General features: G+C 50.6%; 2 protein-coding genes across 4 annotated transcripts in view; one reads left to right on the top strand and one right to left on the bottom strand.

The window, feature by feature from the left end:
* Window positions 1-7367: 7367 nt before the first annotated feature.
* C1QL3 (complement C1q like 3) lies at window positions 7368-22029 on the top strand. The gene is made up of 2 exons (XM_038755819.1): window positions 7368-8293; window positions 19797-22029. Exons 1-2 carry the CDS (start codon window positions 7604-7606, stop codon window positions 19974-19976), a joined length of 870 nt encoding a protein of 289 aa, XP_038611747.1. The 5' UTR covers window positions 7368-7603; the 3' UTR covers window positions 19977-22029.
* A 374-nt stretch (window positions 22030-22403) lies between these two features.
* PTER (phosphotriesterase related) overlaps window positions 22404-26641 on the bottom strand; it is a 68653-nt gene continuing 64415 nt past the window's right edge. For all 3 annotated transcript variants that reach the window (XM_038755799.1, XM_038755797.1, XM_038755798.1), the window contains one exon: window positions 22404-23726. In XM_038755799.1, coding sequence (XP_038611727.1) covers window positions 23516-23726 — 211 coding nt within the window. In that variant the 3' untranslated portion in view covers window positions 22404-23515. The remainder of the gene's footprint in view (window positions 23727-26641) is intronic.

Raw genomic sequence — 26641 nt, 5'->3', positions numbered from 1 at the left:
ATATATACATATATACAGGTGCTGTGGGGAGGGGAAGGAGGTAAGGTGCCGCGACCCCTTGAGTGCCGCCCATTGGGCCACACTTCCTTCATTCATTCGATTACCTTATATCTGCCCCAGCGCTTAGAACAGTGCTCGGCACATAGTAAGCGCTTAACAACATATCATTATTATTATTATCCGTCATTCACTCAATTACCTTGTATATACCCCAGTGATTAGAACAGTGCTTGGCACATAGTAAGCACTTAACAAATACCATTATTATTATTATCTGTCATTCACTCAATTACCTTGTATCTACCACAGTGATTAGAACAGTGCTTGGCACATAGTAAGCACTTAACAAATACCATTATTATTATTATTATCATCCTTCACTAATTCGATTATTATTATTATTATTATCTTTCATTAATTTGATTAATTGTACGTACCCCAGGGCATAGAACAGTGCTCGGCACCTAGTAAGCACTCAATACCATTATTATTATTTATGATTATTGTTATTACTATTATCCTTCATTCGTTCGATTACCTTGTTTGTACCCCAGTGCTTAGGACAGTGCTCGTCACCCGGTAAGCGTTTAATACCTTTATTATTTTTATTATTATTATTATTATCCTTCATTCACTCGATTACCTTCTATGTACCCCAGTGCTTAGAACCGTGCTCGGCACCTAGTAAGCACTTAATACCATTATTATTATTTATTATTATTATTATTATTATCCTTCCTTCATTCGATTACCTTCTATGTACCCCAGTGCTTAGAACCGTGCTCGGCACCTAGTAAGAGCTTAATAAATATTATTATTATTATTAATATTATTAGCTTTCATTCATTCGATTACCTTGTATGTATCCTAGTGCTTAGAACAGTGCTTGGCACCTAGTAAGCACTTAATACCATTATTATTTATTATTATTATTATTATCCTTCATTCATTTGATTACCTTCTATGTACCCCAGTGCTTAGAACCATGCTTGGCACCTAGTAAGCGCTTAATACCATTATTATTATTTATTATTATTACTATTATCCTTCATTCATTCAATTACCTTCTATGTACCCCAGTGCTTAGAACCGTGCTTGGCACCTAGTAAGAGCTTAATAAATATTATTATTATTATTATTATTACTAATATTATTAGCTTTCATTCATTCGATTACCTTGTATCTACCCCAGTGCTTAGAACAGTGCTCAGCACCTAGTAAGCACTTAATACCATTATTATTATTTATTATTATTATTATCCTTCATTCATTCGATTACCTTGTATGTACCCCAGTGCTTAGAACAGTGCTCATCACCTAGTAAGCGCTTAATACCATTATTATTATTATTTATTATTATTATTATTATCCTTCATTCATTCGATTACCTTCTATGTACCCCAGTGCTTAGAACCGTGCTTGGCACCTAGTAAGAGCTTAATAAATATTATTATTATTATTATTAATATTATTAGCTTTCATTCATTCGATCACCTTGTATCTACCCCAGTGCTTAGAACAGTGCTCGGCACATAGTATGCGCTTAACAAATACTATTTATTATTATTATTATCATCCTTCATTCATTCGATTAACTTGTATGTACCCCAGCGCTTAGAACAGTGCTCGGCTCCCTAGTAAGCGCTTAATACCACTATTATTATTTATAATTATTATTGTTATTATCCTTCATTCATTCAATTACCTTGTATCTGCCCCAACGCTTAGAACAGTGCTCGGCTCCCTAGTAAGCGCTTAATACCACTATTATTATTTATAATTATTATTGTTATTATCCTTCATTCATTCAATTCCCTTGTATCTACCCCAGCGCTTAGAACAGTGCTCGGCACATAGTAAATGCCTAACAAATATTATTATTATCCTTCATTCATTCAAGTATCTTGTATCTATCCAGTGCTTAGAACAGTGCTCGGCACACAGTAAGCGTTTAACAAATACCATTATTATTATGCTCACCCTTTCGATGGAGCGCTTACTGCGCAGAGCGCTGTACTAAGCGCTCAGGGGGGCAGGGGAGGAGCCGTTTAGCCTCATGTCTGTGCCCCCTGCCAGCCAGACAGGGGTGGCAGGAGTCACCAGGATGCCCTGGCAGCCCCAGGGGTGCCCAGCTGTGGATAAGCGCTTAGTACAGTGCTCTGCACACAGTAAGAGCTCTATAAATACGACTGAATAAGCAGCGTGGCTTAATGGAAAGATCCCGGGCTTGGGAGTCAGAGGCCGTGGGTTCTAATCCCGGCTCCGCCACTTGTCAGCTGTGTGACTTGGGGCAAGTCGCTTCACTTCTCTGTGCCTCAGTTACCTCATCTGGATAATGGGGATCAAGACTGTGAGCCCCAAGTGGGACAACCTGATCAGCTTGTGTCCATCCCAGCGTTTCGAACAGTGCTCGGCACCTAGTAAGCACTTAACAAATATCATTAATTATTAATGAGTAATAAGAAGCAGCGTGGCTCATTGGAAAGAGCCCGGGCTTGGGAGTCATAGGTCGTGGGTTCTAATCCCGGCTCTGCCACTTGTCAGCTGTGTGACTTTGGACAAGTCGCTTCACTTCTCTGTGCCTCAGTTACCTCCTCTGGAAAATGGGGATCAAGACTGTGAGCCCCACGTGGGACAACTGATCACCTTGTGTCCATCCCGGCGTTTCGAACAGTGCTTGGCACCTAGTAAGCACTTAATAAATATCATTAATAATTAATGATTAATAACAAGCAGCGTGGCTCAGTGGAAAGAGCCCGGGCTTGGGAGTCAGAGGTCGTGGGTTCTAATCCCGGCTCCGCCACTTGTCAGCTGTGAGACTTGGGGCAAGTCGCTTCACTTCTTTGTGCCTCAGTTACCTCATCTGGAAAACGGGGATCAATACTGTGAGCCCCAAGTGGGACAACCTGATAGATAGCCTTGTATCCGTCCCAGCGCTTCGTACAGTGCTCAGCACCCAGTAAGTGCTTAACAAATACCATCATCATCATCATCATTATTATTATTATTATGACTGTGAGCTCCAATTGGGGCAACCTGATTACCTTGTATCCGTCCCAGCGCTTAGAACAGTGCTTGGCACCTAGTAAGCACTTAATTGCCATCCTTAGCATTGAGAAGCAGCGTGGCTCAGTGGAAAGAACCTGGGCTTGAGAGTCCGAGGTCATGGGTTCTAATCCCGGCTCCGCCACCTGTCAGCTGTGTGACTTGGGGCAAGTCGCTTCACTTCTCTGTGCCTCAGTTACCTCCTCTGGAAAATGGGGATCAAGACTGGGAGCCCCACGTGGGACAACCTGATCACCTTGTATCCATCCCAGTGCTTCGAACAGTGCTTGGCACCTAGTAAGCGCATAACAAAGACCATTAATTAGCATTATTATTAAGACTGTGAGCCCCAAGTAGGGCAACCTGATAACCTTGTACCCCCCCCCCCCCAGCGCTTAGAACAGTGCTTGGCACCTAGTAAGCGCTTAACAAATACCATCATCATTATTATTAAGACGGTGAGCCCCAAGTAGGACAACCTGATTACCTTGTATCCATCCCAGCGCTTAGAACAGTGCTTGGCACCTAGTAAGGGCTTAACAAATGCTATCATCATTATTATTAAGACTGTGAGCCCCAAGTGGGACAACCTGATTACCTTGTATCCATCCCAGCGCTTAGAACAGTGCTTTGCACACAGTAAGCGCTTAACAGATAATAATACATACTAATGATGGCATTTGTTGGGCGCTTACTACTAATAATAATGATGGCATTTATTAAGCACTTACTAGATGCCAAGCACTGTTCTAAGCGCTGGGGAGGTTACAAGGCGATCAGGCTGTCCCACGGGGGGCTCACAGTCTTAATCCCCATTTTCCAGATGAGGGAACTGAGGCCCAGAGAAGTGAAGTGACTTGCCCACAGTCACATAGCTGACAGTTGGCGGAGCCGGGATTTAAACCCATGACCTCTGACTCCAAAGGCCGGGCCCTTTCCACTGAGCCACGCTGCTTCTCTGCTATTCATTCATTCGATCGTATTTATTGAGTGCTTACTGTGTGCAGAGCACTGTACTAACCGCTTGGGAAGTACAAATTGGCAACTTGTAGAGATGGTCCCTACCCAACAGTGGGGTCACAGTCTAGAAGGTGCCGAGCACTGTTCTAAGCGCTGAATAATAATAATAATAATAATAATAATAATAATTTTGGTATTTGTTAAGTGCTTACTATGTGCAAAGCACTGTTCTAAGCGCTGGGGAGGTTACAAGATGATCAGGTTGTCCCATGTGGGGCTCACAGTCTTAATCCCCATTTTCCAGATGAGGGAACTGAGGCCCAGAGAAGTAAAGTGACTTGCACACAGTCACCCAGCTGACAAGTGGTGGTGCTGGGGTTTGAACCCATGACCTCTGACTCCAAAGCCCGGGCCCTTTCCACTGAGCCATGCTGCTTCTCTACTAGGTGCCAAGCAATGTTCTAAGTGCATAATAATAATAATAATAATAATAATAATAATAAAATAATTTTGGTATTTGTTTAGCGTTTACTATGTGCAAAGCACCGTTCTAAGCCCTGGGGGTGGGGGGTGGGGTGGGGAGGGGAAACAAGGTGATCAGGTTGTCCCATGTGGGGCTCACAATCTTAATCCCCGTTTTCCAGATGAGGGAACTGTGGCCCAGAGAAGTGAAGTGACTTGCCCACAGTCACACAGCCGACAGTTGGCGGAGCCCGGGCCCTTTCCACTGAGCCACGCTGCTTCTCTACCGGGTGCCAAGCACTGTTCTAGGCGCCGAATGCCATCCTTATAGTATACGATGGTGATGATGATGATGATGATTGGAAAGGTGTGGGCGAGGCTGGCGAGGGCGAGGCGCCCCTCCCCTGCTTTCTGGCGGGGAGAGGGAGGGGCGAGGAAGGGGCCGCCCCCTGGCAGAGCGGTGCCAAGCTCCGTAGGAGTGGGACGCGCGGAGCCGACGCGGGCATGAGATGCCAGCCCCGCTCGCCAGCCCCTGGGCTCCGGGCGCCTATAAATTGGCGGGCGGCGCCTGGCCGCCTCCTCTCGGCCTCGGAGCCCGGGCGAGCCCCCCGCTAGCCCCCCGCCGGCCACTCACCCGTCTCCCCTGCGCCGACTGGGCAAGGACCGGCCGCCCAGGGGCCGGCTCGCAGCTCCCCGAGGGCCGGCTCCGGGCTGCCCGCCGGCTCGCAGCTCCCCGAGGGCCGGCTCCGGGCTGCCCGCCGGCTCGCAGCTCTCCGAGGACCGGCTTGGGGCTAGCCACCGGCTCGCAGCTCTCCAGGGGCCGGCTCTGACCTCTCCAAAGTCCGGCTCCGGGCTGGGCATCGGCTCTCAGCTCTCCGAGGACCGGCTCCGGGCTGCCCACCGGCTCTCAGCTCTCCGAGGACCGGCTCCGGGCTGCCCACCGGCTCTCAGCTCTCCGAGGACCGGCTCCGGGCTGCCCACCGGCTCTCAGCTCTCCAAGAACCGGCTCTCGGCTCTCCGAGGGCCGTCTCTGGGCTGGCCACCGGCTCTCAGCTCTCCGAGGACCGGCTCCGGGCTGGCCACCGGTTCTCAGCTCTCCAAGGACCGGCTCTGAGCTCTCCAGGGGCCGGCTCTGACCTCTCCAAAGTCCGGCTCCGGGCTGCCCACCGGCTCTGAGCTCTCCGAGGACCGGCTCCGGGCTGGCCAGCGCACGGGCTGCCCAAGCACCGGCTCTGAGCTCTCCAAGGGCCGGCTCCGGGCTGTCCACCGCGCGGGCTCTCCAGGGACCGGCTCTCGGCTCTCCGAGGACCGGCTCTGGGCTGGCCACCGCACGGGCTGTCCAAGGACCGGCTCTCGGCTCTCCAAGGACCGGCTTCGGTCTGTCCACCGGCTCTGAGCTCTCCAAGGTCCGGCTCCGAGCTGTCCACCGGCTCTGAGCTCTCCAAGGTCCGGCTCCGGGCTGTCCACCGCACGGGCTCCCCAAGCCCCGGCCCTGGGCTGGCCACCGGCTCTGAGCTCTCCCAGGACGGGCTCTGGGCTGTCCAGCTCCCGGCTCTGAGCTCTCCCGAGGCTGGTGCGGGACTCTCCGCCGCGCGGACCGGCCAAGGACCGGCTCGGGGCTGTCCAGCGCGCGGTGCTGTCCAGGGATCGGCGCGGGACTGTCCCGGGATCGGCGCGGGGCTCTCCGGAGGCCGGTGCGAAGCTCTCCATCGCGCGGGGCTGTCCAGGGATCGGCGCGGGCCTGTCCCCCGTGCGGACTGTCCAGTGACCGGCTCTGAGCCCTCCAGGGACCGGTGCGGGGCTGTCCCCCGTGCGGACTGTCCAAGGACCGGCTCTGGGCTCTCCAGGGGCCGGCTCTAAGCTCTCCAGAGCCCGGTGCGGGACTCTCCACCGCGCGAGCTGTCCAGTGACCGGTGAAGGGCTCTCCAGAGTCTGGTCCAGGGTTCTCCATCAGGCGGATTGTCCAAGGACCGGCTCTGGGCTCTCCAAGGGCCGGTGCGGGTCTGTCCACCGCGCAGGGCTCTCCAGGGCCCGGCTCTGACCTCTCCGGGGATCGTCTCTGGACTCTCCATCACGCGGACTGTCCAAGGACCGGTGCGGGGCTGTCCAAGGACCGGCTCTGAGCTGTCCGAGGACGGGCTCCGGGCTGTCCACCGGCTCTGAGCTGTCCGAGGACCGGCTCTCAGCTCTCCCGAAGCCGGTACGGGGCTGTCCATCGCGCGGATTGCCCAAGGACCGGCTCTGAGCTGTCCGAGGACGGGCTCCGGGCTGTCCACCGGCTCTGAGCTGTCCGAGGACGGGCTCCGGGCTGTCCACCGGCTCTGAGCTCTCCGAGGACGAGCTCCGGGCTGTCCACCGGCTCTGAGCTGTCCAAGGACCGGCTCTCAGCTCTCCGAGGTCCGGCTCTGGGCTGTCCACCGCACGGGCTGTCCAGGGACCGGCTCTGAGCCGTCCAAGGATCGGCTCCGGGCTGTCCAAGGTCCGTGTGGTTCCTGTCCACCGCTCGGGGCTGTCCAAGGACCGGCTCTGAGCTCTCCAAGGACGGGCTCCTGGCTGTCCACCGGCTCCGAACTATCCAAGGGCCGGCTCTGAGCCGTCCAAGGACCGGCTCCGGGCTGCCCAAGGTCCGTCTGGGGCCCGTCCACCTCACGGGGCTGTCCAAGGTCCGGCTCTGAGCCGTCCAAGGACCGGCTCTGGGCTCTGCAAGGTCCGTCTGGGGCCCGTCCACCTCTCGGGGCTGTCCAGGGGCCGGCTCCGAGCCGTCCAAGGCCCGGCTCCGGGCTGCCCAAGGTCCGTCTGGGGCCCGTGCCCGTCGAGGGGCTGCCCAAGGCCCGGCTCCGGGCCGTCCACGGGCTCCGAACTGTCCGAGGGCCGGCTCTGAGGGGTGCAAGGAGCGGCTCCGGGCTCCGCAAGGTCCGCCTGGGGCCCGTCCGCCTGGCCCCGGGCTCGGGTCGGTGCCGGCCTCCCTTCGGAGCGCCGTCCCTCCCCCCCGTCCCCCCCCCGCCCCCCTCCCGTGGCCCGTGGGGAGGGCGGCCCGGGTCCGTCCCCGCCGGCTCCCGGCCTCACCATTGTGCCCAAGGGGGGTCCGGAGGCGCGGCCGGCGCTCAGCCGCCTGGTGGGCGGGCGGCGGCGCCTGATGGCCGCGGCGGCGCTGGGCGTGGTGCTGGTCCTGCTGCTGGTCATCCTCATCCCCGTCCTGGTCAGCTCGGCGGGGCCGTCCGCCCGCTACGAGATGCTGGGCACCTGCCGCATGGTGTGCGACCCCTACGCGCCCACCCGGCCTCCGGGGGCGGCGGGAGGGTCCGTGTCCGGGTCCGGGGTGGCCCCGACGGCCGAGCTGGGGCCGGGGCCGCGGCCGGCGCTGCCCACCTTCCTGCAGGGCCCCCGGGGCGAGGCCGGCAGGCCGGGCAAGGCCGGCCCCCGCGGGCCGCCGGGCGAGCCGGGCCCCCCGGGCCCCGCGGGGCCCCCGGGCGGCAGGGGCGAGCCGGGCCGCCCGGGCGCGCCGGGCGCGCCGGGCTCTCCGGGCTCCCCGGGCTCCCCGGGCTCCCCGGGCTCCCCGGGCCCCAGCGCGGCGGGGGCCATCAGCGCGGCCACCTACAGCACGGCCGTGCCCCGGATCGCCTTCTACGCGGGCCTGAAGCGGCAGCACGAGGGCTACGAGGTGCTGCGCTTCGACGACGTGGTCACCAACCTGGGCAACCACTACGACCCGGGCTCCGGCCGCTTCACCTGCTCCATCCCGGGCATCTACTTCTTCACCTACCACGTGCTCATGCGGGGCGGCGACGGCACCAGCATGTGGGCCGACCTCTGCAAGAACAACCAGGTACCGGGGGGACACGCCCGCGGCGGGGGGGGGGGGGGCACGGGCCGGGCGGGGGGGCACCGCCGAGGGGAGGGGGCACGGCTCAGATGGGCACCTGGGAGGGCGGGGGGCACGGCCCACGTGGGCACCCGGGGGGACAGGGGGCGCGGCCCAGGTGGGTGGACATCAGGGGGGCGCGGAGGGCATGGACCAGGTGGGCACCGGGGGGGGAGGAGGGCACGGCCCAGCTGGGCACCGCTGAGCGGGGGGCACGGCCCAGGTGGGCACCGCCGACCGGGAGGCACGGCCCGGGTGGGTGGGCACCGCCGAGCGGGGGGCACTGACCAGGTGGGCACCGCCGAGCAGGAGGCACTGACCAGGTGGGCACCTGGGAGGGCGGGGGGCACGGCCCAGGTGGGCACCGCCGAAGGGAGGGGGCACGGCCCAGGTGGATGGGCACCGCCGAGCGGGGGGCCCGGCTGAGGTGGGCACCGGGGGGGCGGGAGGCACAGCCCGGGTGGGCACCGCCGACCGGGAGGCACGGCCCGGGTGGGTGGGCACCGGGGTGCGGGGGCCACCACCCTGGTCGGTGGGCACCGGGGGGGCGGCGGGGGGCACGGCCCTGATGGCACCGCCTAGTAAGGGGGCACGGCCCGGGTGAGTGGGCACCGGGCTGCGGGGGGCACGGCCCAGGTGGACACGGCCGAGGGGAGGGGGCACCAAGGGGTACGGGTTGCACGGCCCGGGTGGCACCGCCGAGCAGGGGGCACGGCCCAGGGGGTTGCCAGGGGGGACGGGGGGCGCGGCCCAGGTGGGCACCGGGGTGGGCGACGGGCAGGTGGGCACCGCCGAGGCGGGGGCACGACCCAGGGGGGTGGGCACCGGGGTGGGCCGCTCCGACCCCGCGCTCCTTAGCGCTCACGGGGTGCAGAGCGCTGGGCTAGGGCATTTATGAAGCGCTTACTATGTGCAAAGCACTGTTCTAGTAATACTGATGGCATCTGTTAAGCGCTTACTATGTGCAAAGCACTGTTATAATAATGATGGCATTTGTTAAGCGCTTACTATGTGCAAAGCACTGTTCTAATAATAATAATAATGAGGGCGTTTATTAAGCGCTTACTATGTGCAAAGCACTGTTCTAATAATGCTAATGGCATCTGTTAAGCGCTTACTATGTGCAAAGCACTGTTGTAGTAATAATAATGCTGGCATTTGTTAAGCGCTTACTATGTGCAAAGCACTGTTCTAATAATAATAATGATGGCATTTGTTAAGCGCTTACTATGTGCAAAGCACTGTTCTAATAATAATAATAATGATGCTGGCATTTGTTAGGCGCTTACTATGCGCAAAGCACTGTTGTAATAATAATAATAATAATGATGGCATTTGCTAAGCACTTACTATGTGCAAAGCACTGTTCCAATATCGATAATGGCATTTGTTAAGCGCTTACTATGTGCAAAGCACTGTTGTAATAATAATAATAATAATAATAATGACGGTGACATTTGTTAAGCCCTTACTGCGTGCAAAGCACTGCTCTAATAATAATAATGGCATTTGTTAAGCGCTTACTATGTGTAAAACGCTGTTATAATAATAATAATAATGGCATTTGTTAAGCACTTGCTATGTGTAAAGCTGTTGTAATAATAATAATGACGGTGACATTTGTTAAGCCCTTACTACATACAAAGCGCTGTTCTAATAATGATACTGGCATTTGTTAAGCGCTTACTATGTGCAAAACACTGTTGTAATAATAATAATAATAATAATAATAATAATAATAATAATAATAACGGTGGCATTTGTTAAGCCCTTACTACATGCAAAGCCCTGTTCTAAGCGCTGGGGGAGATACAAGGTGATCAGGTTGTCTCAGGGGGGCTCACCGTCTTAATCCCCATTTTCCAGATGAGGTCGCTGAGGCCCAGAGAAGTGAAGTGACTTGCCCCAAATCACCCAGCTGACTATTGGCAGAGGCGGGATTTGAACCCATGACCTCTGTCTCCAAAACCCGGCTTCTTTCCACTGTGCCACACTGCTGCTCAACTGGGAGACGTTCCCTCATTCAGTCGTATGGATTAAGCGCTCACGGGGTGCAGAGCACTGTGCTAAACGCTTGGAAAGGACTTGGAGAGAGACATTCCTTCATTCAATCGTATTTATTTATTTATTTTATTTGTACGTATTTATTCTATTTATTTTATTTTGTTAATATGTTTTGTTCTGTTCTCTGTCTCCCCCTTCTAGACTGTGAGCCCGCTGTTGGGTAGGGACCGTCTCTAAATGTTGCCAACTTGGGCTTCCCAAGCGCTTAGTACAGTGCTCTGCACACAGTAAAGCGCTCAATAAATACGATTGAAAGAATGAATGGATTGAGCGCTCACGGGGTGCAGAGCACTGTGCTAAACGCTTGGAAAGGACTTGCAGACATTCCCCCATTCATTCGTATGGATTGAGCTCTCACGGGGGGCAGAGCACTGTGCTAAACGCGTGGAAAAGACTTGGAGAGAGACATTCCTTCATTCAATCGTATGGATTGAGCGCTCACAGGGTGCAGAGCACTGTGCTAAGCGCTTGAAAAGTGCCCCCCGGCGACAGAGACATGCCTCCATTCAGTCGTATTAACGGGGCGCTCACGAGGTGCAGAGCACTGGGCTAAGCGCTTGGAAAGGACTTGGAGAGAGACATTCCTTCGTTCAGCCCTATTTCTTGAGCGCTCACGCGGTGCAGAGCACTGTGCTAAACGCTTGGAAACGCTTGGAGTCCTTTTAGACTGTGAGCCTGCTGTTGGGTAGGGACTGTCTCTATATGTTGCCAACTTGTACTTTCCAAGCGCTTAGTACAGTGCTCTGCGCACAGTAAGCGCTCAATAAATACGATTGATTGATTGATTGATTGATTGAAAATACAATCTGGCAACAGAGACGTTCCTTCATTCAAGCGTATTTATTGAGGGTTTACTGGGTGCAGAGCACTGTGCTAAACGCTTAGAAAGGACTTGGAGACAATCCCTCATTCATTCGTATGGATTGAGCGCTCACAGGGCGCAGAGCACTGTGCTAAACGCTTGGAAAGGACTTGGAGACATTCCCTCATTCAATCGTATGGATTGAGCGCTCACGGGGTCCAGAGCACTGTGCTAAACGCCCCCGGCGACAGAGACATGCCTCCATTCAATCGTATTAATTGGGCGCTCACGAGGTGCAGAGCACTGGGCTAAGCGCTTGGAGAGAGACAGTCCTTCATTCAGTCCTAGTTCTTGAGCGCTCACAGGGTGCAGAGCACTGTGCTAAACGCTTGGAAAATACAATCCGGCAACAGAGACGTTCCTTCATTCAAGCGTATTTATTGAGGGTTTACTGGGTGCAGAGCACTGTGCTAAGCGCTTGGAAAGGACTTGGCGACATTCCTTCATTCAGTCGTATGGATTGAGCGCTCACGGCGTGCAGAGCACTGTGCTAAACGCTTGGAAAGGACTTGGTGACATTCCCCCATTCATTCGTATGGATTGAGCGCTCACGGGGCGCAGAGCATTGTGCTAAACGCTTGGAAAGGACTTGGAGACATTCCCTCATTCATTCGTATGGATTGAACGCTCACGGGGCGCAGAGCACTGTGCTAAACGCTTGGAAAGGACTTGGAGACATTCCCTCATTCAATCGTATGGCTTGAGCGCTCACGGGGTGCAGAGCACTGTGCTAAGCGCTTGGAAAGGACTTGGAGATATTCCCTTATTCAGTCGTATCGATTGGGCGCTCACAGCGTGCAGAGCACTGTGCTAAGCGCTTGGAAAGTACCATCCGGCGACAGAGACATGCTTCCATTCAGTCGTATTAACTGGGCGCTCACGGGGTGCAGAGCACTGGGCTAAGCGCTTGGAGAGAGACATTCCTTCAGTCAGTCCTATTTATTGAGCGCTCACGGGGTGCAGAGCACTGTGCTAAGCGCTTGGAAAGAAATATCCGGCAACAGAGAGAGACAAACACCACCCAAAAACGGGCTCACTTTCTAGAAGGGGGAGACAGACCAGCAAACAAATAGACAGGCCTCAAGAGAAGCAGCGTGGCTCAGTGGAAAGAGCCCGGGCTTTGGAGTCAGAGGTCGTGGGTTCAAATCCCGCCCCTGCCACTTGTCAGCGGTGTGACTTCGGGCAAGTCACTTCACTTCTCTGGGCCTCAGTTCCCTCATCTGGAAAATGGGGATTAAGACTGTGAGCCCCCCCCGAGGGACAACCTGATCGCCTTGTAACCTCCCCCAGCGCTTAGAACAGTGCTTTGCACGTAGTAAGCGCTTAATAAATCGTGGCTCAGTGGAAAGCGCGCGGGCTTTGGAGTCAGAGGTCATGGGTTCAAATTCCGGCTCCGCCAATGGTCAGCTGTGTGACTTTGGGCCAGTCACTTCACTTCTCTGGGCCTCAGTTCCCTCCTCTGTAAAATGGGGATTAAGACGGTGAGCCCCACGTGGGACAACCTGATCACCTTGGAACCTCCCCAGCGCTTAGAACAGTGTTTTGCACATAGTAAGCGCTTAATAAATATCATCATCATCATCATTATTATTATCAGAGTCCCGTCAGCCTGCCGTGTGACCGTGGGCGAGTCATTTCATTTCCCCCCACCTCAGCTTCTCCGCCTGTAAAACGGGGGTGATAAGACCTGCCTCAGTTTCCCCTCCCTCACCGGGGGTGGGGGGAAGGGGTGTTGTGAGGGTTTGACATGAAATGACGAAGGCGAGAGCGCTTTGGTAATAAAAGGGCGGTAAAGAACCCAAGGCCGAGCGCTTAGCACAGTACTCGGCACACAGTGAGCGCTCGGTACAGACGAGTGAAGGACCGTCACCATGGCAACCGCGAAGCGCTCTCACCCTGGGCCGAGCGCTGTGGCTCAGCGGGGAGAGCCCGGGTCGTGGGTTCGAATCCCGCCCCCGCCACCGGTCAGCCGTGTGACTTTGGGCGGGTCGCGTCTCCGGGCCTCAGTGACCTCATCTGCAAAACGGGGGATGAAGACGGTGAGCCCCACGGGGGGAGGGCGACCTCATTACCCGGCAATAATCAAAATAATAATTTTGGTATTTGTTAAGCGCTTACTATGTGCCAAGCACTGTTCTAAGCGCTGGGGGAGATACAAGGTGATCAGGCTGTCCCACGTGCGACTGAAAGTCTTTATCCCCATTTTCCAGGTGAGGTAACTGAGGCCCAGAGAAGTGAAGTGACTTGCCCAAAGTCACACAGCTGATAAGTAATAATAATAATGGCATTTATTAAGCGCTTACTATGTGCCAAGCACTGTTCTAAGCGCTGGGGGAGATACAAGGTGATCAGGCTGTCCCACGTGGGACTGAAAGTCTTTATCCCCATTTTCCAGATGAGGTAACTGAGGCCCAGAGAAGTGAAGTGACTTGCCCAAAGTCACACAGCTGATAAGTAATAATAATAATGGTATTTATTAAGCGCTTACTATGCGCAAAGCACTGTTCTAAGCGCTGGGGGAGATACAAGGTGATCAGGCTGTCCCACGTGGGACAGAAGTCTTTATCTCCATTTTCCAGATGAGGGAACTGAGGCCCAGAGAAGTGAAGTGACTTGCCCAAAGTCACACAGCTGATAAGTAATAATACTAATAATAATAATGGTATTTATTAAGTGCTTACTACGTGCCAAGCACTGTTCTAAGCGCTGGGGGAGATACAAGATGATTAGGTTGTCCCATGTGGGATTGAAAGTCTTTATCCCCATTTTCCAGATGAGGTAACTGAGACCCAGAGAAGTGAAGTAACTTGCCCAAAGTCACACAGCTGATAAGTAATAATGATAATAATAATGGTAGTTATTAAGTGCTTACTATGTGCAAAGCACTGTTCTAAGCGCTGGGGGAGATACAAGGTAATCAAGTTGTCCCACGTGGGACTGAAAGCCTTTATCCCCATTTTCCAGATGAGGGAACTGAGGCCCAGAGAAGTGAAGTGACTTGTCCAAAGTCACACAGCTGATAAGTGGCGGAGTCGTAATTAGAACCCATGACCTCCGATTCCCAAGCCCGGGCTCTTTCCACTGAGCCATGCTGCTTCTCTGGTATCGTCCCCAGCGCTTAGAACAGTGCTTGGCACGTAGTGAGCGCTCGACAAATACCACCATTATTATCAGCGCTTAGAACGGTGCTACAGAGTAAGCGCTTAACAAATGCCATCATTTATTATTATTATTATTATTATTATTAGAGAAGCAGCGGGGCTCAGTGGAAAGAGCCCCGGCTCGGGAGTCAGAGGTCATGGGTTCGAATCCCGGCTCCGCCAACTGTCAGCTGGGTGACTTTGGGCAAGTCACTTCACTTCTCTGGGCCTCAGTGACCTCCTCTGGAAAATGGGGATGAAGACTGGAAGCCCCCCGTGGGACATCCTGATCACCTTGTAACCTCCCCAGCGCTCAGAACCGTGCTTTGCACATAGTAAGCGCTTAATAAATGCCGTTATTATTATTATTATTGTTAGCCAACCGCGGGGGCAGGGTGTTCCACGTGGGGGCTCAGGGTCTTCACCCGCATTTTCCGGAGGAGGGCTGGAGAAGTGAAATGACTCGCCCAAGGTCACACAAGGGGAGGAGGCAGGATTAGAACCCACGTCCTCTGACTGCCCAAACCCATGCTCTCGCCCCCTCAGCCCCTAAGTGGGCCCAGGCCGGGGGCAGGGGCGACAGGTGGGCAGGGGGCGGGACTGTGTGACCTTGGGCAAGCCACTTCACTTCCCCAGGCCTCAGTGACCTCATCTGGAAAATGGGGATGAAGAGTGGGAGCCCCACGTGGGACAACCTGATGACCTGGCATCTCCCCCAGCGCTCAGGACAGTGCTGGGCACATAGTAAGCGCCTAACAAATACGAGGCTGGAGGACCTGAGGCCGAGCCTTCTGCGAAGCACTGCGATCACCCCCAAAAACCGGGGCGATTTGCAGCAGGTAATTCGGAAAAAAACAACCCCCACAAGACCCTACAAAATGAATCCGGATGAAAGCAGATGGGCACGGGGCTTTAGAAAAAGTTGAAAATCAAGATTTCGAAAAGATTCGGCCTCAAAGACGTGGGTTTCCAGATTCCAATGCCCAGGCCCTTAATGTCTTTTATTTTATTTTTAAATTTTAAAATAATAATATTTATTATTAATATTAATAAATAATAAATAATAATAATAATAATAACATTTTAAAATAAAAATGACATAAATAAATAAAATAAAAGAATGGCTCTATGGAAGGAGCACGGGCTATGGAGTCAGAGGTCGTGGGTTCAAATCCCGCCAATTGTCAGCTGTGTGACTTTGGGCAAGTCACTTCACTTCTCTGGGCCTCAGTGACCTCACCTGGAAAATGGGGATGAAGACTGTGAGCCCCCCGTGGGACAACCTGATCACCTTGTAACCTCCCCAGCGCTTAGAACAGTGCTTTGCACATAGTAAGCGCTTAATAAATGCCATCATTATTATTATTATTATTATTAGAACAGCGCTTTGCACATAGTAAGCGCTCAATAAATGCCATCATTATCATTAGCAGTATTTCATCTACTCAGTTCTCCTACACCTGAAACTAGGGAGTTCACGTCGGTGTCCTAGTCTGCAGATTAAGTGGATCAGGAGAGGCCCGTACGCTGAGTTGAACGTCTTTTATTTTCTTTTAAAAATCATTTCACTCGGTTCTCCTACATCTGGAACTAGGGAGTTCACGTCGGTGTCCTAGTCTGCAGATTAAGTGGATCCGGAGAGGCCCATACGCTGAGTTTAACATCTTTTATTTTCTTTTAAAAATCATTTCACTCGGTTCTCCTACATCTGGAACTAGGGAGTTCACGTCGGGGTCCTAGTCTGCAGATTTAAAAGGATTCGGAGAGGCCCAAACATTGAGCTTAAAATATAGTAGGTTCCACGATAAAGAAGTGCCATTTGTATCTGTACTTCCCAAGCGCTCAGTACAGTGCTCTGCACACAGTAAGCGCTCAATAAATACGATTGAATGAATGAATGAATTTGTACCCCAACCAGGTGGGTGCCATTTCACGTGTGGGTGCGTTGAATGCAAAATCACCGACGGCAATCTCAAAGACCAGTAAATTCCTCCGATAAACCACTTAACCTTCTGTTTACGGTTCCTCGGAAGGACCGTGAGGAGTGAAATTATGAGGACGCGAGTCGCCATTAATTAAATCAGCAAATGTCTGTCGTCTGCACTGCCGACAGAGCCAAATAAGATGATGCTGCCAAAGGCGGCGCGGAGGATTTTATTGTCACAATCATCCCTCTGAAAAGGCCACATCCACCCTCCATCACTTCAATCCTCCTCCTCCTCCATTTAGTTTTACAATTAGCCAGATTTCTCATGCTGCAGGTAGTAGGGGGAAGAAATAGTCAAACATTTTGAAGTACCTACGGTAGGAAATCCTTTAAATCACCCAGCAACTCAATCTTGATTCCCCACTTTTCAGTAATTCGCAGTCTGTGAATTAACAACTTTCGGTAAGGCCATAGTTCTCCCAACCATGATAGTTAACTTAGAATAAGTTGAAAATAAAAAAAGAACAGAAAAGGATTTGTTCATTCATTCATTCAATCGTACTTATTGAGCGCTTACTGTGTGCAGAGCACTGTACTAAGCGCTTGGGAAGTACAAGTTGGCAACATATAGAGATGGTCCCTAGTCTGAATTGTTTCAACATTTTTACTTTAGCATGGCCTGGCTTGAACTGCCTGTTAAATGGTTTAATGGACGGATATTTGTTGGGGTGGTTACGGCAGAAGAAGAGTTATTTTATTAAGAATTTTGAAGAAGAGTGAAAGAGAAATGTCATTTATAATCTGAAGCAAATGACGGTGCAAATTTAGGCGGTGTTAGTACGGATAAGGGGCTCAGGAAAAAAAGAAGTTTTTGCTGAAAAATGCCCCTCGTGTCACGCGACAGCATTCAAAACCCAAATGCATTTAGGCTCTGGGTGGGGGGAATACACCGTCGTCCCCCCTTAAAAGATTGTGAGTTTGCTTTGGAGGACGTAGGTGTTTCTGAAAATTCGGAAAATGGCACTGGCTCAATTTTGAAACTGATTTTAGCAATACTTTTAAAAATCTTGTGACCGTTCTGATGGCCTTGAAGAAGAAATCTTACTGTTCCAAACAAAGGAAACATATATATATAATTATCTTCCTGGCCTGAGGGAATCAAACAGACATTTCCAGGGCTTTGAGGTTATTCACAACAAATGCAAACACAAAGTCTTTTTTAGGATTGTCCCCTCTAAGTAACATTATTTTAAGAGAACGAATGAATGACTGAATGGCAGTTTGAGTCAAAGTTCTGGAATCCCCTTTTCAACACTGAGTTTATTTCCTGCCGTTAAACGTATAGAGGACGCCTAGGGCTTCCACCGATACACCCACAAAATCGATCGAAATGTATTATCAAAATCATAAAATGCTAAACAAATCCAACGAACCTCGGTTAATTAGATGTGGATTGCTAATTATATGAAAGCAATTAAGCGATCTAATAGTACAGGGAATTACTTTAGAACTGTAATTTTTTATCCCCTAACATCTATACGCTGATTTATTTTTTAGTTCGTAATAGCGATAACCTCCGTGCAGAGGGTTTCCTAAGGATTAATGACTAGATGGAGTTAATGACTCCAGGCGATCAACTCCTCCCAGGTGGTACTTAATTCCCAGGAAATGCTCTGTGGTTCAATTGTTATTATTTAACGGTCATAACAGATCACCTCATTAAATTGGGCTATAGGTTTGAGTCAAGGCTTCGCCCCATAATTACACGGTCTATTACTTATCATTAAGCACTTTAGCCGTCCAGAGCCCCTCACCCTTGAAGTGATGGCAAGGAATTCTTTTCCTTTCCACTACTCAACTCAGATCGCTCCAGGAGTCTGGCAGGGCCCAGAGCCTTCTCCTTCAACATCTCAGTATTAATGTCGCATCGTATTACATGAAAATTTAATTTGAAAACCTATCATTTAAACCTTGAAAGGAGGGCATGGGCATTCTTGACGTACGGCTCATTTTTTTCCAATTTGCAAAAGACAAAAATCCAACCTCTATCGAATTCCAAGTCATGCATTATTTCTTAGCTCAGGTTCACCAGGCCACTGAATCACTCAACTATCTTATTCAGGGAGGTACCACTGTCCTAGAATAAGAACCAGACACAAGGTAGGAGTTTGGCTACAATGAATCACATGCAGATGTCTTCTGCAAGGCAGAGCCAAAAGAAATCGAGAGCCAAAAGAAATCGAGAGATGCACTCAAACTGAGGATTTGAAACCGTGCTCCTCTCACTCGAAATGCCAGCCAGTTTCGCTGTTTACCGGTGCCTCGGAAGTCAACGACACCGTAAACTCGGTTCGCCAACAGATTCCAAATAGAAAAGAGAAATCAAACCCGCAGAGCCAACGCTCGCGGATATTTGCAGTCAAGAATCCGGAGTTCCAAATCCCGCAGCACCGTAGTTCATTTTCTAAATTCGCTTTTAAATTAATCAATCAATTAATCAATCAATCGTATTTATTGAGCACTTACTGTGTGCAGAGCACTGTACTAAGCGCATGGGAAGTACAAGTTGGCAACATATAGAGACAGTCCCTACCCAACAGTGGGCTCACATCATCATCATCAATCGTATTTATTGAGCGCTTACTGTGTGCAGAGCACTGTACTAAGCGCTTGGGAAGTACAAGTTGGCAACATATAGAGACAGTCCCTACCCAACAGTGGGCTCACAGTCTAGAAGGGGGAGACAGAGAACAAAACCAAACATACTAACAAAATCAAATAAATAGAATAGATATGTACAAGATAAATAGAGTAGTAAATATGTACAAACATAAATAACATAAATAATCGAACTAGAGAAATCGCCCATCTGTCCCAGCTTGAAAGGTAGTGAAAGGAGACAGTGGAGGGGATAGAACAGTTCTTGGAAACGCATTGGGGTCCGCAGATGTCGCGGCAGCAGGAACTTTCTTGGACTTAATTTTGCACGGCTTGAAATTTACTCGAGTCCCCAACGGCTCCAGGGGAGCGTAAAACGCTTCCCACTTATTCAAGTGAGCAGTTTTCGGCCTGCCCTTTGAAAGCTACGTCTTCAACCGTACAGCGTCCCGGGTCTCCGGCGTTTGCCCCCAGTAGCGAGGCCAAATCCCGACGCCCGTCTGAGCGTGCTTTCCCTCTCCAGGCGGCTCACAGAAAGCAGACATTTCTGTTTTCGGTTTTGGTGGTCATGGAACGTGGGAGGGAGGAACTGAGAGAGGGAAGAAGGCTACTGTAACAAGAATCGGACAGGGAAAATCCTGGCGGCCTTTTAGCGAAGGAAAAACTCTGACAGGGAAACTTGGGGGACATAAATCGCGTAGGGCTGAATACTTGCCAAAGAGGGAGACTCTCTCGGAAACCCGCGGCACTGGGAAGAAACCGTTCTTCGGTTCCTATCCGTCTCGATGGTTTTGATTGACTGTCTGTCTCACGTAGGTCCGGGCCAGCGCGATCGCTCAGGATGCCGATCAGAACTATGACTACGCCAGTAACAGCGTGGTCCTTCATTTGGAACCGGGAGATGAAGTCTACATAAAATTAGATGGCGGAAAAGCACACGGAGGAAACAACAACAAATACAGCACATTTTCTGGATTTATTATTTATGCGGACTGACGGCTCAGAAACTAAGCTTATCCCTCGGAGTCCGGGCGTTGGATTCGTTTGGCTGCTGTCGACGAATCGAGAATCCCAGCGGAGATCGACTGTGGGGCACCTCGAGCTGTGTTTGGGGGTGGGGGTGGGGGGGGCGTTCAAATGCTACCTGGCTCGCATCTGTACCACTCGGAAAACCTTATGTTTAAAAAAAAAATTAAAAGCAAGATAAGCAGATGTGTGGTCCACTACCGCCAAAGCAAATACTCCTTATTGTCGGTATCCCTGTGAATGAAGTCCTATCTAGATCACGGTTTTTATAGAAAAATCTACGACAATGAATTATATATACATAAAAATATATATATAGATACATATATATGACACTTTGGTGTACGACGATCTTGCATCTTTTATCCATATGCCGGCTTTGGTTCTGTGAGTTACCTGCGTAGGCTATTTGGAGTCCGCTCAGTATAACGTGGTGAGGACTGATTTTCTGCTCAAAGGGAAGGTGTGATGGAAATATGCTGCTTCTCTCCAAAGGAATTCTTTGCCTCGGATTTTATTGCAATTTTTACCCCCACACCAGCTTAAAGCCTTAATCTAGAGCTAGAATTGACTCTCTACCATAGACGTCCATCGGAATTTGGGATTTTCTGAATCTGGGGAAGATGACTAAGAATTCTAGTATATTCTGACATGCTATCTCTTCTCCCCTTTCAGATCGTAATCTTCCAAAAACAAAAACAGAAAGCGAGCCGTAAGAAAAAAAGAACATATGTAGATCATTTCCTACCTATAGAGTTGCTTGTCTATTTTGTAGATACTTGCTGGTTTCATTTTAGTAATCTAGAGTTAAAAACACACACACACAAGAAACCCTTGGGTACAAATCCAGGTTGTGTTTTGTTTTTTTTTTTTTTTTTAGACAGTGATTATTCCTGACCAACACACAACAGCCAAATGGACGGAGATGCTTTCAGACCGTTACTTCCAGCTTGGAGGACATAGCTATGACCAGACAACACTCACGTTTCCAAATACGGCACCGGGATTCGAAAATGTAATTTTATCACCCACTAAAAATGCATGTGTTTTCGTGCGTACACAAAGATGAACTTAGGTCAGTGTACGGAATTACATTTTTTTAATTTAAAAAGATGACCTGGATCATCTGGGAATGAAAAAAGGAATCGCTCTTCAAGAAATGACCATTGTTTGGAACTGGCAAGGGAAAAGCATTTCCTATAGAAGTGTCCCAACTTTCGTCGTAGGGGAAAATTTTTACTAGGCCAGAAAATGCCCCGCTAGCCCATTCAAATCTACCATAAACTGTGGGACGCACTGGAGAAGCAGTGTGGCTGGGGGAATAATGTGGGTCTGGGAAGCAGGCGGTTGGCTTCTAATCCTGGCTCTGCCACCTGCTTACCGTGTGACCGTGGGCCTGTCACCTATCCTCTCTGCACCTCAGTCTCCACATCTGTAAAATCTGGATCGGATACCCATTCTCCCCACGTGGAGACAGGGATGGCGTCCGACTCGATGATCTTGTATCTACCCCAGGATTCAGTACAACGCCTGGCACTTTATGAGTGTTGAGGACCCCCATTATGATTATGAGGGTAATTGGTGCAGGATATAAAGAGGAACCTCCTGTTGTGGGTATCCCATATGCTTAAGCCAGCAATCGGTTCTAAAATTCGTCCGTGCGCCGAAGCCCATCTGTCCCGTAGACTTGGAGGGTACTAAGCCTAGCTTTTCTGGTTAGTGCATTTTGCCAAAAAAGCCACTTCTTTAATCTGCCGGGTGAGCTCAACGTGATGTGAAACGGCACTTTCCCACAAAGGTAAAAGATCTATTCTCCCGCCCTTGACTTGGAAGACGGTTCGTCAGATACAGTTCTGAAACAGAATTTAAAGCGATTTAAAACGCGAGTCGCCCCCATAGAGGGAAGATTCTCCTTTTTGGGTAGTTAGTTTCAAAACTGAAGGGCCCCATCAACTCATTCATTCATTCATTCAATCGTATTTATTGAGTGCCTACTGTGTGCACAGCACTGTACTAAGCGTTTAGGGAGTACAAGTTGGCAACAACGACCTCGCTGATTCATTCAATCGTATTTATTGAGCACTTACTGTGTGCACAGCACTGTACTAAGCGCTTGGGAAGTACAAGTTGGCAACATATAGGGACGGTCCCTACCCAACAATGGGCTCACAGTCTAGAAGGTCTTTTCGGAAGCACGGTGTGTCTCTCTGGAAGCAGGATTCACTTAGGAGATGCCATTACGCGTGAAACACTTTCCCGCGCCAAACACTCGGCTCGGGAAACACCAGGCAACAGTCATTTTGCTAAAGACGTCGAGGCACCCTTCAAGCGGCACGATTCGTCCCGTTTGGCCTTTCTAATTTATGTGTTCAAAAATACGATTTGTGTGACTTTTACTTCTCTTGCAAACGTTTTTATTGCTATTCATATTTACTGCAAAGGAATCATTTTTAGGTAAGACTGGATCTCAACTCGAGTGTGAAAAGAAGGTCGCTGTTACCACGGAGAAACCCAGGCTTTCAACATCTTAAAGAGTAAGCTCTCAAACTCAGACTGTCATCTCTAACAGACATAACCTTTTCTTCGGAATATGAGCTTGCTTACGCCTAGAGGAAAATACAAATAAAAGGGAAAGAAAACCAAATGGGAAATATTTACGAGGCAAACATTGCTCGCTCTCTTTCTTTGCATCAATTCTTGACAGACATTAAATGGTGGCCTTTGTTAGACTTGTAACAATTCATTAAACTCTCTCATGTAACACTGTATTGACTTTTATGATTACCTTTGATAAAGCAGAGCTAACATGCCTGTTATTCATACATTCCTCTACAAATTCCAGAGCTAAGAACGAGCCCAAAACTGACCTGTGAAACCCCCAAAAGATTTTTTTCATTATAAAGGAACATTTTTGTCTGCATTTCCCGTTTCCCTTTAAAGCAGTTTTTCCATTACCGATAAAGTCGATAACCTGGTTATTGCGCATTTCTGAAGAAATGCTTTGGATCTGAAATTCAGGCCCTAGACTCCCTTCTGAGTAAGCCGTATCAAGGTAGCCTATTCATTATTGAGCATTAATTAAGGAACAGCAGGATAATTAACAGGGCCATCAATATTACGGGAAACATCAAGTTGCTCCAGAGGGGGGCAATTTAACTGGCAACACTTTAAATTTTCTCAAGTAGCGCGGTTGATGGATCTTCAAAAGACCCCGTCTAGTTTATCACTCTTGGATTAAAATCGTTGCCTGTAAACAGCTACTTCAGGATTTGGAAAGGAAAATCAGTGGTATTAAATTAAAGTCAATAACTCACTCCAGGGTCGGGTTGGAGTGATGTTAACTTCCATTATTCTAATATAAAGGGCGAGTATCGGCCCTGTGGGGTCCTCATTGACAACCCGCAGCTTTCATCATAATTAGCTCGGTGGGAAATGACCGCTATATTAAACCAAATAAGAACGTTCCCTGCAAGCTTCCCAAACCGGCAGGGAATTCCTCCACACTCCTCCTACTTGAAAGTCAGCCACCGTTTAGGGTTCTCTACCAGTATCTTAGCCAGCGTGTTCTCCGTTATTCCTCGGATCAGCATTTTCGGAACCACGTTGGTGAGGATGTGGGAGTAGCCGTGACCTCCGTATTTCATCAGTCGGTGCTTCGTATGTATGTCCTGCGCCATCAGGATTTGGTCCTCGTGGCCCGCGTCTATCAGCAGCCGAACCCTGCAATCAGGTTGAAACACATTATTTGACACTGGCGTGACGTTCTGTTTTTGTCGGGTGCTTTATGACTCTTTAGTTATTAATCTGTCTGCTTGCAGCGCATCCGGGGATCGTTAACAGATAGGAGGAGGATGAAACCGTCCCTTGCGCTGGGTAGAAGAACAGTCTCTATTTTAACACTTCCCACGCACCTTGATACCCTTTCACCTCACCAGGGTGGTTCTCCGAGTCTCCTCTCTTTTCAGCGGCCATTTCGGGACATCACCAGTTTGCTTACGATTTGGTTTTTGATTTGCGGGCTTTTTACTCCGTCCTCTCCCCTGCCTGGCGAAATCATTTCTCTATCCTCAGTGACCTCCGTGCCCATCAGCCTCACCAGTTGTTCCATTCATTTATTCATTCGATCTTATTTATTGAGCGCTTACTGTGTGCAGAGCACTGTACCGAGAGCTTGGGAAGTACAAATCGGCAACATACAGAGAGGGTCCCTACCCAACAGCGGGCTCACTGTCTAGAAGGGGGAGACAGACAACAAAACAGAACAAGTAGACAGGTGTCAATACTATCGGAATAAATAGAATTATAGCTATATGCACATCATTGATAAAATAAATGTAGTAAGTATGTACAAATAAAATAGAGTAATAAATATGTAGAAATATATACAAGTGCTGTGGGAAGGGGGAGGGCAATGGGGTGGGGAGAAGGAGGAGGGGAGGAAAAATGGGGGGCTCAGTCTGGGAAGGCCTCCTGGAGGAGGTGAGCTCTCAGTAGGGCTTTGAAGGGAGGAAGAGGGCTAGTTTGGCGGATGTGCGGAGGGAAGGCATTCCAGGCCAGGGGGAGGACACGGGCCGGGGGTCGACGGCGGGATGGGAAAGAATGAGGCCCGGTGAGGAGATGAGCGGCAGAGAAGCGGAGGGTGCAGGCTGGGCTGGAGAAGGAGAGAAGAGAGGTGAGGTAGCAGGGGGCGAGGTGATGGACAGCCTTGAAGCCGAGAGTGAGGAGTTTTTGCTCGATGCGTAGGTTGACAGGCAACCACTGGAGATTTTTGAGAAGGGGAGTGACATGCCCAGAGCGTTTCTGTACAAAGATAATCCGGGCAGCAGTGTTAAGTATAGACTGAAGCCGGGAGAGACAGGAGGATGGGAGATTAGAAAGCAGGCTGATGCAGTTGGGATAGCATGAGAGATTGAACCAGCAAAGTAGCGGTTTGGACAGAGAGGAAAGGGCGGATATTGGCGATGTCTCGGAAGTGAGACCGGCAGGTTTTGGTGACGGATTGGCTGTGTGGGGTGAACAAGAGAGCAGAGTCGAGGATGACACCAAGGTTGTGGGCTTGTGAGATGAGAAGGATGGTAGTGCCGTCTACAGGGACGGGAAAGTCAGGGAGAGGATAGGGTTTGGGAGGGAAGAGAAGGAGCTCAGTCTTGGACATGTTGAGTTTTAGGTGGCGGGCAGACATCCAGATGGAGATGTCCTGAAGGCAGGAGGAGATACGAGCCTGGAGGGAGGAAGAGAGAACCGGGGTGGAGATGTTAGATTGGGGCGTCAGTAGCGTAGAGATGATAGTCGAAGCCGTGGGAGCGAATGAGCTCACCAAGGGAGCGCGTATAGATGGAGAACAGAAGGGAACCAAGAACTGACCCTTGAGGAACTCCTGCAGTAAGGGGATGGGAGGGGGAGGAGGAGCCCACGAAGGAGACTGAGAACGAACTGCCGGAGAGATGAGAGGAGAACCAGGAGAGGATGGAGTCTGTGAAGCCGAGGTTGGATAGCGTGTCGAGAAGGGGGTGGTTCACAGTGTTGAAGGCAGCTGAGAGGTCGAGGAGGATAAGGATAGAGTAGGAGCCGTTGGATTTGGCAAGAAGGAGGTCATTGGTGACCTTTGAGAGGGCAGTTTCGGTGGAGTATAGAAGACGGAAGCCAGATCGGAGCGGATCTAAGATATTTAATTTCCTCCTCAACCCCCCGTCTTCTCCCGCCTTCCCCCTCCATCGCCCCGAGTGACCTGGATACCTACTTCACTGAAACCATCAAAACTATCAGGCGTGATCTCACTAAAATAATAATAATAATGATGATGGTATCTGTTAAGCTCTTACTGTGCGCCGAGCACTGTTCTAAGCGCTGGGATAGACACGAGGCTATCAGGTTGTCCCACGTGGGGCTCACGGTCTCCATCCCCATTTTACAGATGAGGTAACTGAGGCCCAGAGAAGTGAAGTGACTTGCCCCAAGTCACACAGCTGACAAGTGGCGGAGGCGGGATTAAAACCCACGACCTCTGACTCCCAACCCCGGGCTCTTTCCACTAAGCCACGCTGCTTAAAACTCCTCTCCGGTCCCTCCCTCCTCCCGCCCCTTCTTCAATTTTCCCATCCTTTCTAGTAGCATCTCAAGAGATCTCCTGCCGTCTCTCAAAATCCACCCCCTCTACCTGCTCATAGGATCCCACCCCTTCTCACCTTCTCAAAACGCTTTTCCCCTCTCTAACCGTCATCTTCCACAGTTCACTCTCCGGTGGCTTCTTCCCCACTGCTTTCAAACATGCTCGTGTCTCCCCATCCTAAAAAAAAAAAACCCAAAACCCTCCCTTGACCCCAAGACTCCTTCCAGTTATCACTCCATCTCCCTCCTCCCATTCCTAGCCAAACTCCTTGGGTGAGTTGCCTCACGCTCACTCCTTCATTCATCCATTCATTCATTCAGTCGCATTTCTCAAGCGCTTACTGTGTGCAGAGCAGTGTATTAAGCGCTTGGGAGAGTACAAAACAATAAACGGACACATTCCCTGCCCACAACGAGCCTAGAGTCTAAGGGGGGGAGATGCGATCGAGGTATAGTGAGAAGGTCAGCATTAGAGAAGTAGAGAGTAAGGGCTGGGTTGTAGGAAGAGAGTGGTGAGGTGAGATAGG

Source organism: Tachyglossus aculeatus, chromosome 13, assembly GCF_015852505.1.
Source record: "Tachyglossus aculeatus isolate mTacAcu1 chromosome 13, mTacAcu1.pri, whole genome shotgun sequence".
Classification (NCBI taxonomy): domain Eukaryota; kingdom Metazoa; phylum Chordata; class Mammalia; order Monotremata; family Tachyglossidae; genus Tachyglossus; species Tachyglossus aculeatus.
Note: the sequence above shows the minus strand (reverse complement) of the source record. Positions and strands in the feature narration are given on the sequence as shown.